An 18,279-nucleotide genomic window follows, 5' to 3' on the forward strand; every position below is an offset into this window, starting at 1 on the left:
TGATGTTTTCAATACCAGGATTGGACAATATAGAATAGGGAAGATTAGTGTAGGATCAATCTTTCCTTCATATGATTCCATTCTTTCTTTATCCACTTCTAACTTTGTAAAAAAAAAAAACTGCACCAAAGTCATGTGCAAATCCTTACTGATACAACATAGTATTGACTTTTGTAGGATTTTGGCACAAGCTGTAATTCCTTAGGTTGTAGAATTTCCTGCCAAATCACATGCCACATCCTCCATTGCTTACTTTTTAGCTTCAATCTCTTTTGTTTAGTTGCGTACAGGATTTCTGCTATATTTGCTCTTCTGTTCTTGACATAAATGGTGGTGATCTCCTAAATTCTATGAACTTCCAGACTTTTATAGATTAGGAACTCAATGATCTCCTTTATTATTTCAACAGTTCCCATTGCCCGATCAGAGAACCTGGGTAAGTACTATGCTACATCTATAATTCTGAATGTACATAGTGTGTCTTCAATATAATGATTGCAGAAGGTGTAATGTATTAAGTAATTAAAGATACAGTAGTTTGCTATTAAAGTATGTAGTTTCTCTATTTAAAACATGAAACACAATTTTGTAGATTTCTCAATGTATTTATATCTGTGGCAGTCATACTATTCTCACATGTGTGACTGGGCCACGAAGAATAGGCAGAGCAGAGCTTGACAGTGGTGTAGAGCGCAACTCCTCAATCAACCTGCTCTGCCATTTTTTTCCTTAGAAAACAATGACTAGTTTAACAGAGGTTGTTGCTGTGCATTTTTAATAATTATTTTATGTATATTCAAGTTACAAAATTATAAAACTGTATAAAATAAGAAAGTTTAAAAAAACAAGAGGAATAAATTAGTCTACAGTTTTCAGTGTTCAAAAATATGAATGGGCTTCAAGTATTCCAGTGGTTTATTAATAGTTCCTTTGTCCAGAGTTAATTTTAGGTGATCTCCTAATGGAAAAGTCATATCTATTATGTTATTATCTTAAATATCGAGAAGGCAATGAATCACTGTTGGTCAGTAAATGACCCCTCAGCTGAACTTTACTCCTTTGAAAACATTGCAGCACTCATAAATTAAGTCGTACATGTCTTCTTGATAAATCGTCACAATAAATAAATGTTTTATAACCAGCAGCACTGCAAGCATCACGATTCTAAGATTTCCCCTATTGATGGCATTAGTATAAAACAGAGGTTCCCACGATTAAAAGTATGCATTGTAATAAGCTCATTCAGAAAATGTATATCATTTTTTGTATTTCTAATTTTAAGAAGCGGCATATCTACTGTTTTGTAAGCCCACCATTGAATTATATATTCGAGGGAACAACTTCTGGAAACATGGACCATAAAGTCATTCTTGTAGCTTTGTATACTAGTCCATGTGGTCAAAGTATATAGCTTCTTCTGGCCAAGTATTTATTGTGATTGGCTGCTTTGCCTGGCATATCTAGAAGAAAGAAGTCTCATATTCCAATTATGTCAAGTCAGGTGATAGTAACACCCAAAAAAAGGAAGGACCATTTTGGCTTTCTAGACTATCACATAAATACTATGATCTTTAGAGATGATGCATCTGCTTAATTTAAAGTGTACCTAACCTTTCACCAAACTCCGGTTGAAAGGTTAGCTACGCTTTAAATTACAATGTATGACCAACCAACTGCACTGCAAATGACTGGACAGTGTATCACATCTTTTAGGTAGCCCACAATAATCATTTCAGATTGTTGCTATTCTTAAAAAATTGACCAAAAGCAATAAATAAAAACTATTACACACCTTGTTAATCCCGTGGCACTCCAGGTCCAATGGTGTTTTCTTCCTTTTTTCTTTTTTTGCAGCAATGATGTATTGTACATTAATGTGACTGCTGCAGCCTTTCACTCGAGCCGTGATTCCTGCATGTACGACACATGACCGCTGAGGTCAGTGCCTCCGTCAGTGGAGAGGGTGTGAAAATGAGCTCTTGGCAAGCTTTGCTTCTAATGCCACCAGATGTAAGGCAGCTATCCTATAAGTCAGTGTTTGACCCTTTAAACAGGCCTTGAGACATGACATGACTCTTTTTAAGTGATGTACCCTCAATAGTGCACCCAGGGAGTGCTGGCTTAACTGGGTGAGAGGCTGAGGTGCAATCACCCTGAAACAGCTCTGTCGATGCTGGCTTAAACATTATCCAAGTCATGTCTCAAGGCCTGTTTAAAAGGTCGAAAATTGACTTATAGGATAGCCGCCTTACATCTGGTGGCATTAGAGGCAGAGCATGCAGAGCTCATCTGCATAGCCTCTTCCCGGAATCTCCATAACGAGATATAATCTCTCCAGAATTTGGTCAGTGGAGACATGGATGTGCAACACATTGGGATAATTTACTATCAGAAATATGCCTATATTAGGAGTATTTATTGGGGCAATCTGCGACTTTTCCCCAGGACAGTTCTAAAAAAGGGGGCAGGGCATGGCATGGCATGGGCGGGGAAGGGGACGGGACGGCAGCCTCATCTCATTCATTATTTTCTACACCTGTTTTAGGCATAGAAAATGGTCAAAATTTAAGTCAGCAATTAAGCTGGTGTACATTTAGACCAGCCGTATATACGCCTAAGTTATGTAGAGGCCAGCTACAGGGCTTATTAAGACTGGCATCTAAAACGCCAGTCTTAATAAATGACCCACATTGTTCTTCTAGCAACGTAAACCACAAAGGGACCACTAGAACAGAAGTGCTAGAGCGGCATGCAATTTACCTAGTGAATATTAGCTATTTTCCAGTTTTTTTTTCTTACAATGCCCAATTATAGTCTTTTTTTATTTTTTTTATTTTTTATAAGTTCTGGAGATTCCCTTTAAAAAGTTAACTTGGCAGTACAATGGCTACTTTGTTGTTATTATTCAAAAGGACTATACCATCCAGACCTCATTCTCCGGCAAAGAAAATTGTATCCAGCACTCCTGTTCTTATTTTATTTCTGAGCTACAGTGAACCTGAAAAATATCTCTACACAGAGAGGAGTGTGTTCCCCCATGTACATAACCCTACATACATAAAGCGTGTCATTTACCTAAGTGGTTGATATTGATTGGAATATATTATCCATATAATTTGTAACATAACACCATGACTTCTAGAAGCTTTGTTTTAAAATGCAGATTTGATTTCAGTCTACAAAGCTTTGCAGGAAGTAGTTATGGTCCCGGGGCATAGCCGAGCATTAACTCTTGCAACACATCGTTTTCAGACACTTTTAGATGTCTGGAATAATGTGATATTTCTAAGGGATGGCGGGCTGATTACATTAATTACGCTCAGACAAGGTCTAGTACATGTCCGCATGGGAGGTCAATGCTCTACTTACAAGACTAGAGTCTGTTCCTCTGAACCTCCTCGTATGTAATGCTAATAATTGAAAATAAATTGGTTCTGAACATGGCTTGCAGCTATGAATAGATATTACAGTAATAGGCTTTGTGTGCCATTTTCCATGTAAATGGGCTCGGATTCTAAAGTATCTCGCCACACAAAAATGTCAAGTGATTTAATGCCTCTAGATAATGGAACTAACCCGAATATTAAAGGGATATAAATAAATGATATTTATTATCTTTAGGGGGCACTTATTATTCCTAACTATTAAAGGTGCTATCATAACCTCTGTGCGTTGCTGTCACTGCTAATCAGCCCAAAGGCCGCAGGTCATTTATCATTCACAAAACATTTTCCTGGTGCAGTTACGCAAATCTGAAATTGATTTCTTACCCCGGACAGTCCGGGGAGATTAAAAGCTGCAGGATTCAGATAGCATGTGATAAAAAATTTATTTTTTAATAAATAAAAAAATAGAAGGGTTAAAAAAAAGAAATGCTAATTCTCCAGATGCTTGCGTTAGATAATGGCATTGCTCTGCAGGGATGGAATTACCTACTATGAGATCGGCGGTAACATTACAAAGCTGTCTGCCCTGTGATCAGTAGGTGTCAAGATCCTTCATGTTGACAAATGTGCTGTCCATAAGAATCTGTGGAAAATGTTTTAGCAGCAGAATGATTATGAATCAAACCTATGTGAGCCTGCAGCCCTCACTGCATCCCAAGCCTTTTGTATTTGTTGCATGACAAGTAAATGCATCTTGACTTTCCTTGGAGAATTTTTTTTCCTGCTCTGCGTCTGAAAGACACGCAGCAAATTGGCAATGGTATTCTGTACACTGCAATTTGTATCCACCATTAGAATCTCCAAGATTGGAACGCGAGGGAAAGCCTGGAGGTCATTGGAGGAAAAACAAAGAATATCATATACAGAAATATCTGAAACGTATTCTTAAGATCTAACTATACTATAATAAAAGTATCAGTATTGGTTGGCATTTGTATAGCTATAGGAGGCACAGAGGTTGGTCACTTCTAGGCCTGAAGTCCAGAGAAGGCCCTCTTTTAGATATAAGCAGTCTACTAATATAAGTTACACATAGTACGTGGGGGGTCTTCTTATAGAGGTTTGCATTGGGACCCAGGAACTTCAAGTTCTCCTACAAGATGGGGCCAAACTCCAACATTTGTAGAAGGCTGCCAATCATAATTTTAGATAAATTAAAGCATATAAAGCTTGCAATCAAGCATGTAGTGTTGCTCTATAAACAGCTGGGAAGGTAGATCGGTTGGCTCAATATAAAACAGAGCTTCAGATGCAGTTGTTTTGTATGTAAAACAAATATGTGGTTACTATCCCAGATACAGATGTAGCAGGGTCGAATACATCATTGAACTGTTTGTCTTGTGCACTGGGATGTATCATTGAGTTAAGCCCAGAGGTTTACTTTTCAATATCAAACTCCTTTCTTCATCTGCACTTTCAAACTTGCAGTTTCTGCACTGTAACAAAAAAAAAAATGCTCATACAATTATAACTGTGAGGCATTTCTATTGGGGTAACTAGATGCAAGTCCAAGGGGCAGTCATATTTTTTAATTAGTTAAAAATTCGTTTTTATACAGTGTCATGGTAAGAAGAGTTATAAAAAACAAGACCATCAAGTCTAACCTATAATCTTAAAGGGGTTGTCCGGGTTCAGAGCTGAATCCGGACATACCCTTATTTTCACCCCGGCAGCCCCCCTGAGCCTAGCATCGGAGCATCTCATGCTCCGATGCGCTCCAGTGCCCTGCGCTAGATCGCGCAGGGCACGGGCTCTTTTGTTTTCAATAACACACTGCCGGGCGGTAACTTCCGCCCAGCGGTGTGTTCGGTGACGTCACCGGCTCTGAGGGGCGGGCTTTAGCTCTGCCCTAGCCGTTTTACTCTCTAGGGCAGAGCCAAATCCTGCCCATCAGTGCCGGTGACGTCACCGGGGTTCCTGTCAGCCCCAGGGAGAGCCCCGGTACGTCCCCGGAACTCTGAAAAATGCCTTTGCCCTGTGCAATGTCAGGGGGGCTGCCGGGGTGAAAATGGAGGGCTGTCCAGGTTCAGCTCTGAACCTGGACAACCCCTTTAGGGTGGTGGTCAAGAGAGGCAGACTGAAGTGGGCGCAGACTGCCTGATTTTCAAGGAAAATTGCTCCTGAATTTTCCAATCTGAATAAATCTCTGGACCAATGACCCATCTCCAGTAATCTAGTATCCTGTAATATTATTACACTTGAGGTGTGGCCAAACCGCAATTGAACTGTCTCTAAGAATTACAATGGGAAAAAACTAAAGGTAATAGATGCCTACTTGTCATGCTTACAAACCTAGGTATAAAGAGATCATTAGATAGATTTTGGTCTGTTAATACTTTGTACATAGTTATTAGGTCCCCTCTAAGCCATCTTTTTTCCCCAAACTGAATCACCCCAAGTTTGACACGGTTTCCTCAAGGGAGCAGGAAGGATAGAACATATGAGATGAACAAACGAGAGAAATGATTTGTTGGCACCAGACTGGCCAAGCATAACTCTTGCAGCTGCAGTATACCTTAGATCAGGGTTTCTCAACTCCGGTCCTCGGGACCCACCTACCAGTCATGCTTTCAGGATTTCCTTAGTATTGAGCAGGTGATATAATTAGTGTCCATGCATCAGGACTTGCCACAGGTATTCATTCTGTGGGATATTCTCAAATCCTGACCAGTAGGTGGGTCCCAAGGACAGGAGTTGAGAAACCCTGCCTTAGATGTAAGCACTCTCAAAAGTACAAACAATCATTGCATTTAAAGGAGGACGTTTCATCGGTCCAAACATTGTGAACTAAGTATCATGATATATACAGCGGCACTTACTATTATCCCTGGGCGCCCGCTCCGTTCTCCCGTTATGTCCTCCAGTATGTTCGGGGACTTGGTTATAGTAGGCGGAGTCTGCCCTTGTTCTGCTGGGCATCTCCTTCTCCTAGGCTGTAGCGCTGGCCAATCGCAGCGCAGAGCTCAGAGCCTGGGAGGTTTTTTTCTCCCAGGCTGTGAGCTCTGCGATACGATTGGCCAGCGCTACAGCCTAGGAGAAGGAGACGCCCAGCAGAACAAGGGAAGTCTCCTCCTACTATAACCAAGTCCCCGACCATACTGGAGGACATAACGGGAGAACGGAGCGGCGCCCAGGGATAATAGTAAGTGCAGTAAGATCCCTGGGCACCGCTGTATATGCCATGATACTTGGTTTACAATGTTTGGACTGATGAAAGATCCTCTTTAAACAAAAGCCTGCAATAAAAAAGAAGTTATCAGTACCTGGTAGATCCACGGTTGGTGTTCTGGTCATCCCTGGTGGGCTTTGCTTACCCAGCTGCAGCGGTGATGTCATGTCAATAGCATGTGACTGGTGCAGCCAATCACTCTCCTCTTCAGTAAGGAGAATAGGCTAGTGTTTGGCTGTAGCAGACGTGTTGTCGGTGTAATGTCACTGGACAACCCCTTTTAAATTCATGTGCGCTATGTGTACTTACAGTAAGCCTGCAACAACTGCTTCAAGTTGTTTTATATTATACTTGGGCCTGAAAGCATGTGCTCTGTTGTCCCCACAATACACAGTGAGTTCTATTCAGAACAAAACACATTTCCTGAATGATTTTTTTCAATATGGAATCTGTCATTATATTGCATTTTATGGACAAGTCAAAGCAGATGGAGGTTTTGTCTTGTTAATGGTATTTCGGGATACATCTGATATTCAACAGACCACCTGTGTGGAAAGAAAATGAACTGGCACCCAGACAGTTACATAAATGGTTGTTAAACATAAAATATCTCTTATCAAGGCCATAGAGAAATAAATGCTGACGTACCGGAAAACTTAATTGGGTGTCTGAGTTTCTTTTCAACTTTTTTATTTATTTTTTTTATTGCGTTTGGGTATAAATATATGTTACAGTATATTGTAGAAACACAATTTTTTTTTATTGTATTTGAGTCATAAAGAAAATATATTTTCAGTATGGAAGGCGGGTTTTGAAGAGTTTTTATATTACTGTAGTACGACTTTGCTATTGTTCTTTTCATGTATTATTATACTAATGCATGCTGAATATAGACACACATTTAAGTGAAGCTTAGGATTTTATAAAATGGTTACAGGTCTGTGTTTGATTTTAATAGAATGCTAAAGTTAATGATGAAAATATGTATTTGATTTTTTTCCCTCTGGTACTAAGCTTTCAAATTTGTATGATTTACTAAATATTAACTGTATGTTTTGAAGTTCCCTCAATTGTAAATTTGCTGTTTTTTGCAGATGTCGGCAATAGAAAATATGGCTGAAAAGTTGGAAAGCTTCAATGCCCTTAAACCTGAGTCCAGTGAGCTGATACAGTCAGTTCCTTCCATGTTCAATTTTCGAACATCACCAGCTGCCCTGCCAGAAAATATTCTTCGAAAAGGCAAAGAACGATATACCTGCAGGTACATGATATAGACTATGGAAATTAGATCTCAATTAGATAGGCATGTTGTCGTTGTGGTTGTCCATATGTAACATTTGGACTCGCAGCAGTTTTACTAACCCAAACTTACAGCAGCATAGATTTCTACATTGTGTGGGGAATCGCTCTGGTAGACAGCATTAACGGATGCATTATAGAGGCAACAACAAGTTCTTTTGGATCAAACAGTTCAGTGTTTTATTCACAATTTAGGCAAGTGACAAAACAAGCAGTCATATTCAAACAAAAAGTCACCTTGCGGTGTTGGTGGTAATTCACACCATGCGGCAAATCTATCTTGCTGATAGCAGCACCAACCTGTTTTCACGCCAAACAGGTAGCAAGCCTTCATCCAGACACAAGGCTCCCAGATCCCAACACAGAGACATGGCTTCTGAGCCCAGCTGCCTATTTAAGGACAGCCAGGTGCTGCCAAAACCTGGACTGGCATTTAAAATCCAGTCTGGTATTTGACCTCACCTGGCTGTAAATTAGCCCAGCAGCACATGCTGGGAGGAAAATACCTGTTTTCCCAGACCAAACCTCTCACTGTGTGACAATTGGTATAAGTATAGTTTAGTAGCATATTTGTGAGGTCGGGTGCTTGTTCCAACTGCAAACTGGGCAGTAAAACATCTGTACAATATGTTTTTGTCTGAATGAGATCTTAAAAATGGGAAGTAGAAAAGTTAAATAATACATTATGATGAACCAGCAAATGGCAGTCTGAGGTTTCCTATCAAAAGTTTTAGTTCTGGTGCATTAGACTTGGATGGGGGGTGGGAATGGAGATGATCATTTTTAAAGATTGGCTCATCTCTAGTGACAGATTGAGGGGACAAATTGAGTGGTCATTGTCTAAAGTGTGGACTGAAGAAAATGGTTGTCCCATGAATAATATTCTACAGTTTTCAGGCCAGCACCTGGATCTTAATACGTTTGTAATTGCACATAATTAAAAATGTATTATAGATTTAATTGAATAACTCAGTAGCTATCTGTATAGCCCCACCCGCTGTTTGCTCTTTTTCTAATTCCTCTGTCCTGCTCACTGAGATGGTAGCACATGCTCAGTTCCATCCTTAAACTAGCTGCAGCAGACAGGACATGCTCCCTAAGCTGACAGTTTGAAATAAATCTAATAGAACAATTGGAGCAATAAATAGGCAGATCTTTGGACCCATGTGAGGTAAAGGACTGATTCTAGCTTTTTTAGAAAGTGGTTGTCATGTACTAGATTATGTATGATTTTCACTTTTTACATTAATCGTGGGATAACCTCTTTTAATGTTGATGAGTGTAGAACTTGTGTTTGGCAAACTAGCCATAGTGGTCTGTAAACAAATAAAAGTATGTCAGAGAAGCGGATAAGAACACAGTAGAAGGCAGGTGTAAAAACAACAATAATGAGTTGATAAAATGAGTGAATAAAAACTTTTTTCCTACCTTGTATATTCTGTTAGGTACTGTGGAAAAATCTTCCCCAGATCTGCAAACTTAACTCGTCATCTGCGGACCCACACAGGAGAGCAGCCTTATCGGTATGAAATATTTAATCATTGCCCTATTTCTGTTAACTCTTTTCCAGTAGTGCAACAGGTTTAGATACTTTTAGATGCTTTTTGTAGTTTTAATTGATCATTTATCTTGGACTGATTTTTGGCTTTCTCATATGGTGAACATATATTGTTTAGATTAAATGCATGTAGTAAAGCTCTAACGATGTTGTAGAGGAGCTGGCTTCAATGAGTTTGGTGGAATTTTCATCAACATGGAAGTGAGAAAGGATTGTTGTACATATTAAATTCTTTATTATAGTCAGCCACAAAACATTCCTCTAACACGTGTTACTCATTCATGGCTTATGTTGTAAACCACCTTTGTCAATACTTTGTCATTAGGATAATTCGGCAAAGAGTCCCTTTATAAGAATGTATTTGATTGTGGAATTTATATGAAGAACAGGGTCTAGACAATAGTTATAAGAATGATCCATATTAAGCAAGATAATTTTTCCAGCCTGATTTTATTTAATGTTCCACCCTCATACCTATCTTTTGACTTTAGATGCAAATACTGTGACCGATCCTTTAGTATCTCTTCAAATCTCCAGAGACATGTCCGCAACATTCATAACAAAGAAAAACCATTTAAATGTCATCTTTGCGATAGATGTTTTGGTCAGCAAACCAACCTGGATAGACATTTAAAGAAGCATGAGAATGGCAACATATCTGGTAAGCAATACTTCTCTGTTTTTTTATACAATGCATTCAGAAAGTCTTCAGTCGTTTTCAATTTTTTTCACCTTTTGTTATGTTTTTCTCCATTATTCTGCATTAATACCCTATAATGACGAAGTGAAAACAGAATGTTCAAAATTGCATTGACATAAATCAGACCCTTTTCTCTGTACTTAGTTGAAGCACATTTGGCAGCGTTTGCAGCCACCAGTCTTCTCGGGCATGATGCCACAAGGATTTCACACCTGCTTTGGGGGAATTTTCTGCTATTCTTCTCTGCAGAGCCTCTGAAGCTCTACCAGGTTGGATTGAGGCCATTAGTGGACAGCCATTTTTATGTCTTTCCTGAGATGTTCTATTGAGTTCAAGTCATTGCTCTGGCTAGGCCACTCAAGAACTTTAACTGAGTTGTCCCTAATCTACTCCTATGTTGTCTTGGTTGTTTGCTTAGGGTCATTGTCTTGTTGGAAGGTGACCCTTTAGCCTAGTCTGAGGTCTAAAGCATTCTGTATCAGGTTTTCTTTAAGGATATCTCTGCTCTTTGCTCCATTCAGCTTTCCCTCAACTCTGACTAGGCTTTCTGTCCTAACTGCTGAAAAACACCCCCCACAACATGATGCTGCCACCCCATGCTTCAATTTAGGGATGGTATTGGGCAGGTAATGAGCAGTGCATAGTTTCCTGCAGACATGATGCTTAAAACTGAGGCCAAAAAGTTCAATCTTGATTTAATCAGACCAGATAATCTCATTCCTCACAGTCTGAAAGTCCTTTAGGTGCCAATCAAGATGCAGAAACCTCTCAAAGATGATCAGGAAAAAAATGGGAGGCCCTCAAAGCTAAATTTCAAATGTTGTAGCAAACAGTCTTTTTTCCTTTTTTAATACATTTCTAGAATTGTTTTCAGGTTCTCATTAATGAGTATAGATTGATGGGAGAAACCTGCAACATGAGAAAATGTGAAAAAAGGAAAGGGTCTTACTGTGAAGACTTCCTGAATGTATTGTAGGTTTTGATGGAAACCATATGTATTGCTATCACTACAAGAAGAGACCAACACACATCTCTGAAAAGAGACTACTTAAAATTGAAGTAGTATCACAATATGAAAACAATTCAATTTAACTGGGAAGCCCTCTAACTTGAACCCCTAAGCCCCCATACTTAATACACATGTGCTGTTACTATGTTTGTTTTAAACTTTGTGTTGCTGCAGGATGGGGTCTGTTTTTAGACAATAGGACATTAGGTTTACAAATGGATTTCTTATGTTGATCTCAATGACCGTAAACAAGCACTGTAGTACCATTCCCAAAATTCAGTTTGCCTGAAGAAAAAGACCAAAGTTCCATACACAATGCATAAAGCTGTGCCTCTCCTTCTATTCCACCAGGTACAGCTGCATCATCCCCTCACTCAGAGTCTGAAGGCACTGGTGCCGTTTTGGATGACAAAGAGGATTCCTATTTCACTGAAATAAGAAATTTTATTGGGAACAGCAGTCATACCAAGCATTCACCCTTAAACCAAGAAGAGAGGTAAGATATTCAGGTTCATAAACCTGTAGCATCATAATGATTAATAGCTGTGCAGAATAAACTGGTGTCAACAGACCAGATACATGAAGTTCATGTCTGAATGGACAGGTGTAAGCTCCTCAGACAGATGTCCTTGTCATGTTTGACAGCACTCATATATTGATAATTGTACCAATTATTTGGTTGATAAATGAAGTCCATCAAACTTGGTTTAGACATTTCTTTCAGGCGATCAGACTATTCAGTTTTAGAGGAGCATTCTGAGGACGATTTGATCTCAGAAGGTTACTTAGATATGGCTTGTTATTTGTCCTGAATGTGCTCACCATAGCTCTGTGGATGGCAGCAAGGAGTGTTCAGAAGGGTTCTCTTCACTGTCCCCAGGCAAGTCTGCTTATGCCTGAATGTTCAGATATTGGCTTCAAAACCAAAATGCTGAAAGATTTATATTCCCCTCCAAAAATATACTGTAGATATGATTTATTTTAGAAAAACAGAATATTGTCTTCTGTAAACCATAATCTAAATATGTGCAATTTACAGATTAAACTACGTTCACATTCATATTATAAAAAGTTTGCTGTATCTGGCATAGTCTGATAATGCAGGGAACCGTGGAATCCCAATGGACTACATTCTGCTTTCCGGAATAAATTCTGGCTTTTGGCTTGACAAAAAGTTGTGCATGCATGACTTTTTGTCTGGCCACTTTCTATCATCATAGGGCCATATCCCTTCGGATCCCATTGTAGCCAATAGATATTCGGCAGTTACCGGCCTTTTCCAGGCATGGTGAACTCCAGCAGGCTGTTCCTCTGCCAGAACAGCCTGCTGTCTTTCATAACACTGATATAAATGTGGCCTAGCTTAGACAAGTTTACAAGGTAGCATAAATTTTAAATGAGGCACAGTTTAGGAGCATTGGAGTTGTCAATGTCTATGGACCATGCCTTTAAACACTTTAGGCTACTTTCACACCAGCGTCTTTACTGGATCCGGCAGGGATCAGCAAAAACACTTCCGTTACTGATAATACAACCATCTGCATCTATTATGAATGGATCCGGTTGTATTATCTTTAACATAGCCAAGGCAAATCCCTTATGAACTCCACTGAAAGTCAGTTTACTATTGTCATATTGTGTCAGAGAAAACGGATCCGTCCCCATTGACTTGCATTGGGGGTCATGCTGGATCCATCTTGCTCCGCATCCCAGGACGAAAAGCAAACTACAACATGTTGCAGTTAGCTCTCCGGTATGGGAACGCAACTTAATGGAACGTTAACATTTTGGAGCAATCTATTCTGTTCAGTTCAGTTTTGTCCCCATTGACAATGAATGGGGACAAAATTAGAGCGTTTTTTTCCGTTATTGAGCCCCTATGACTGATCTCAATACTGGAAAACTAAAATGCTAGTGTGAAAGTAGCCTAAATTATGCAAAAGACACAACCTGTTTTATTGTTTGTCAATAGCACTTCATAATACATCTCCTCCAGTAAAAATCTAGTTTTGTTGCAACCAATTCATACAGCCGGATATACAGTGTATACATGGGATAAGTTTTCTTTTTTTCTGTGATTTTGATATGCAAGAGAATTCTATAACCTATAATATTTGCACATTACCAATAGCAAGTGTTTCGATTGGTGGCTTTCATTTAACATCTGGTTACAACATGTCTCTAAACAGGAAGTTAATAAAGAGAGAGGGTCATAGGGTCAGCCAGTGTTTCCTTTTCAGAATTCTGCCTTCTGACTGCACTTGATGGATATTTTATCCCTGGTAAATTACTGAACTTGGAGATGTAATTAGCAAATCTGTTTATTCAATCATAAAGCGTTCCTTTCTTTAGATCCAGTTCATAAAACATTCATCCATGAGAAATGTGATGTAGCATAACTACCACATTTTATTTTGGCTGTGCTGTCTACATATATATATTTTTTCCACTGGTGGTCTGATACTACCATCATTATATTCCACTAAAAGATAGAAGTCACTGGGTATTTAGGTGTGCCAGTAATTATCCTGTGTGAAACATACAGCCGTATTGCATATTTAGTTTTTCTGATATAAATGCATCATTTTCTTTTTTTTACATGAGTCTTTTTAACACTGATTATTCTTGTTTCCTGGTGGGGCTGATGTACTGTATATGGGAGTAAAGATTACAAGAAAAAATAGACCCAGAATAGTGGTCTTAATTTACCAAGGAAGCTCATTGTCTAGGAAGTGTGATACATGATTTGGAGAATTACTGACTCATTTCTAATGTGGTTACAGATGATTTAGTAAATAGATTATTTCCTGAGAAGAAAAGACCCATTTTGTAGACTTGACAGAAGTTACTTTGTGCTGTGGCTATTATAGAGCAAGGAGGTTTAGAAGTAATCTAAATATTTTTTCTTCTGCAATTCACCAAGAAAAGTATAGTAAAATAGTTTATAAATTATCCATGTTATTCATGTGTGTTTATACTAATGCTAAATACATAAAAAGGAATGCTTCTTTCTTGAAAGTAAAAATGAAACATCCAAGAATGTTGATTGTACGTGATAAATCCTATTATACTTGAATTATGTTATACTACATCCATACAGAATAAAATAAAATTGCCTATCTGCATATATGTATGAATATATACGACTGTTTCAATATCAAACAACTCTGCATACCCAAATCCAGAGTTTTCATTACAGTGCAAAAGTTTGAGTCAAGTGTGGAAAAATTATGGAAAGTAAGAATGCTTTCAAAAATATTTGTGACCACCATTTGCTTTCAAAACTGCACAAATTTTTCTAGGTATACTTGCACGGTTTTTGAAGGAACTCGGCAGGAAGGTTGTTCCAAACAACTTGGAGAACCAACCACAGATTTTCTGTGATGTAGGCTTGCTTAAATCCCAGATAGATTTGATGATGTTAAGATCAATATTCTGTAGGGGCCAAACCATCACTTCCTGGCCTCCACGTTCTTCTTAATTATGGAGATTCTACTTAATGACATTGGGTGTATGTTTGGGGTCATTGTCCTGCTGAAAAATAAATTTGAACTATTTTTGAAAGCATTCTTACTTTGCGACATATTTCCCATGCTTGCCTGAAACTTTTTGCACAGAGCTGTATGTATAACCAAATGCAAATGATTTTGAGCCTACAAATAGGACATATATGTGACTGTAATGTATTTCGTATGTCTCTTTAGAATGAATGGTGCCCATGACAAAATTATGTTGACTGGCCGGAATTCTGATATCCTGGATGATGATGAGATTGAAGATGATACTATCCTGGATGAAGATGATGAAGAAAGTGATATTGCAGGGAAATCGATGAAGGAACCCAACTCAAGCCTACTTGAAAATTGCAATGACAATGATTTTGAAGAAGCAAGTAAAGCTGAATTACACTGTAAAGTCTCGCCCAGCAGGTTAGAATTAACTTTCTGACTCTTAGATGATCAGTCATTAGCAGTGAAATTTATGGTCAATGTTAAAATTCTTCCTTTGTCACACAAATTCTGTCATTGTTCTACACAGGTATGATGATGATGAAGATTTCAAAACTGGTCTATCTGCTTTGGATCACATAAGGCACTTCACGGACAGTCTTAAGATGAGGAAAATAGATGAGACTCAATACAGTCATGATGATCTCTCTCCTTTCACATCCTCACAATTGGCAGAAGACTTAAAACAGCCAATTTATAAGAAGGGCAAATCCCAGGTAAATGGCAGATTACTTATTTTTATGATACTTTGATACTTCAGAGCTGGCATAGATAAATATTAGTCGTTTTTGTAAAAAATAAAGAAAAAAAAAAGTTACACTATTAATACATATAACATTTTACCATTTTTCTAAGCTGCTTTTTAAGACTGTTTATTTTAAATATCAGCTGATTTGCATTTGTTTAATATTGTTTTCTCTGCATTTAAGGCATATACAATGATGCTGTCCCTGTCTGACCAGGAACCAATCCGTGCAACAGGCCACAATTCCACCAGCATGTGGCACAATATGGCAAGGGCAGCTGCTGAATCTACTGCTCTCCACTCAGTCAGTCATGTATGACAATTTGCGGGTACCTCCATGGGACCAAGTCCAACACTTCGCATGGCTCTTCTATATGTGATTTTTTTAGGAAGCAAAATAGAGAAAAGACTGAAGAGCAGGATGCCTTATTACCTGCAGGGTCATCTCAAATCCCGGTGACCTTAAATGGAGTAATTTAAGTAAAAAAAACTATTTATTCTCATTGTTTTGTTTTGCACAGCAAAGGCAGCTGCTGATTTCCTGAGCAAAAAAAGACAAAATATCAAAACTTTGGACTTTGGTGGACGATGAGTCTTTCAGCTCATTTTGTGTTATCTTGACACATATACAAGCACTCAAAAAAAGGAGAAAAAAAAAAACAGAATAATTTTTTTATACACACTGATTTACTACAAGTGTGGCAGAAAGAGTTGCTTCATTATAGACATTTTCTATAACATGAGCTTCATGTATTTAAACACTTTGGAAACAGAAGTAGTTATTTACAAATGTACATTATCACTTAATGTAGAAAATAACAGGGAATCATTTGTTCTTTCCTTAAATGTGTCTTAATTGTTTTTTGGGGAAAAGCAATTATATGTATATTCCGAATTTTGCAATGTCCAGTACTCAAAGAGAAGATCAATATAGGCCCATTTCATTGCTGATACCACTAATATATCTCACAGTTCAATGTTTGCCAAATCAATGTGTTGACGTTTTAATTTTAGACAATCATGTCAGTGTTTTGACTTTATTTGCTTGTATACTTGTATTTATTTCATTTTTTTTTATTGTTGGCTCCAGATAGCACTGTTACATTTCTTATTTTGTCAAAAGCACTCATGCATTTCAATATTGTCTGGATACAGATTTATGTATGTGTGTGGAGATTTTTTGTGTTTTGGATTTTCGAACACAATACTTCTTCAAGGTGAAGCTAGATTCAGTTCTTTTTTTTTTTTTTCCCACTTGTACAAATTCTTTTAATTTCTTTCATGAAAGCATGATTCTCCTGATTAAAATTGTATTTGTTATTTTATGCTGTTTGTCTGTAAGCTTGTGTGTTACGTTCTTGTTAATCCTGTTTTGTAAAAGGAAGTGTTCCAATCCTGTTTTAAAAAAAAAAAGTGTAACTTTTTTTCCCTTTTTGAGGGACTGAATTTGTTTTCAATTATAATTTTTTTTTTTATAATCTCATTTTGAATAATTGAGGTACTTTCTTTAATTGTTTTGTATAATTGTAATTGTTACACATTCAATACATTTTTTGGGGAGGAGTGAATACATGAAAATAAAGAACTACAATGTTGGAAGGTCAGTCTTAATTACATTGAAATTGTGATTCTTTTGTAGTCAAGTCCAAATACATACCCTTGAACTGCATCCACAGTGTTTCAGAAAAATTATATACAGAGAAAAAAATATACTTAAAGGGAACCTGTCACCAGTTTTATGGTGTCCTAACTAAGGGCAACATAAATAAGTGACTGATTCTTTTAGCAAAATGCTGGGTCACTTTCTTTCTTTAATTGACACAGTCAATCTGCCAGCATCTTGTATTGAAAAGCTCCAGCTGATAATGATGAGTCATGAATATTCATGAGCTCCTGACTCTCCCCGCCCACCTGCTGCTGAATGACAGTTTGTTTCCATAGGAATCAGCAGCAGGTGGGCAGGGGAGTGGCTATAGCTCTGAATTAAATATACGCTGGACTCCATGACATCACGCCGGACTCAAATCAGCTCATTAGCATGCGGCATCTTTGTGTGTATATTATGAAGTAACCATCTGTCACACCAGTAAGTGAATACATCTAAGGCACTTTTTAGTAGTTAATGATTGTATATAATTAGTTAGATTATAATCAAATATCCACATGACAGGTTCCCTTTAATAGATTTTCCTTTTCCAGTCGCCACCATGGTCATTTAAACAGGGTTTTTTCATTTAAACTTGATAAAAGATTTACTTTAATTAGAAATCTAGTATATTAAGTATTTTTAATGTAATACTGTCTTGGTGAATCTCCGTGACTCGCTCTACACTCGATGTCACCAGCCTTTGCTCGCCCACCTAATAGAGGACAGACTGGTGAGAATTATATGCTCAAACTGCACTCTGAAGTTATGGTAACATCTGTTGCTATTCAGGGTTGTCAACCAGAATTTTTTTCTTTTTTATGGACAAATTGGTAAACTGTAATGAATGATAAAGATTATAAATAATAAATGTATATAGCTTAATTTATGGTAACACCTCATCATCACTAGAATTTAATGCAATCTATTCAAGTACCACCGGCCTCCAAAAATCACGGACAGGTCAAAATATATATATATATATATATATATATATATATATATATATATATATATATATATATATATATAATTTTTTTTTTATTTTTTTTTAATGGACACAGGAAAAGTCATCAATTTTTATGGACTGTCCAGAAATTTCTGGACAGTTGTCAACCCTGTTACTATTATTGATACTACAATCATTCGTTGTGATTTTGTTAGAAAAAAGTAATGACAGGGCTGCAAATGACATGTTG

At 37.7% G+C, this 18,279-nt stretch overlaps 1 protein-coding gene across 7 annotated transcripts in view; it reads left to right on the forward strand.

Annotated features, from left to right (window-relative positions):
- MECOM (MDS1 and EVI1 complex locus) overlaps positions 1 to 17,033 on the forward strand; it is a 474,297-nt gene extending 457,264 nt beyond the window's left edge. For all 7 annotated transcript variants that reach the window (XM_044289904.1, XM_044289906.1, XM_044289905.1 and 4 more), the window contains 8 exons: positions 410 to 436; positions 7,710 to 7,876; positions 9,360 to 9,437; positions 9,964 to 10,133; positions 11,533 to 11,677; positions 14,886 to 15,110; positions 15,220 to 15,406; positions 15,620 to 17,033. In XM_044289904.1, the coding sequence (XP_044145839.1) occupies positions 410 to 436; positions 7,710 to 7,876; positions 9,360 to 9,437; positions 9,964 to 10,133; positions 11,533 to 11,677; positions 14,886 to 15,110; positions 15,220 to 15,406; positions 15,620 to 15,754 (1,134 nt within the window). In that variant the 3' untranslated portion in view covers positions 15,755 to 17,033. The remainder of the gene's footprint in view (positions 1 to 409; positions 437 to 7,709; positions 7,877 to 9,359; positions 9,438 to 9,963; positions 10,134 to 11,532; positions 11,678 to 14,885; positions 15,111 to 15,219; positions 15,407 to 15,619) is intronic.
- Positions 17,034 to 18,279: the final 1,246 nt, after the last annotated feature.

This window comes from Bufo gargarizans, chromosome 4, assembly GCF_014858855.1.
Source record: "Bufo gargarizans isolate SCDJY-AF-19 chromosome 4, ASM1485885v1, whole genome shotgun sequence".
Taxonomy (NCBI): Eukaryota; Metazoa; Chordata; class Amphibia; order Anura; family Bufonidae; genus Bufo; species Bufo gargarizans.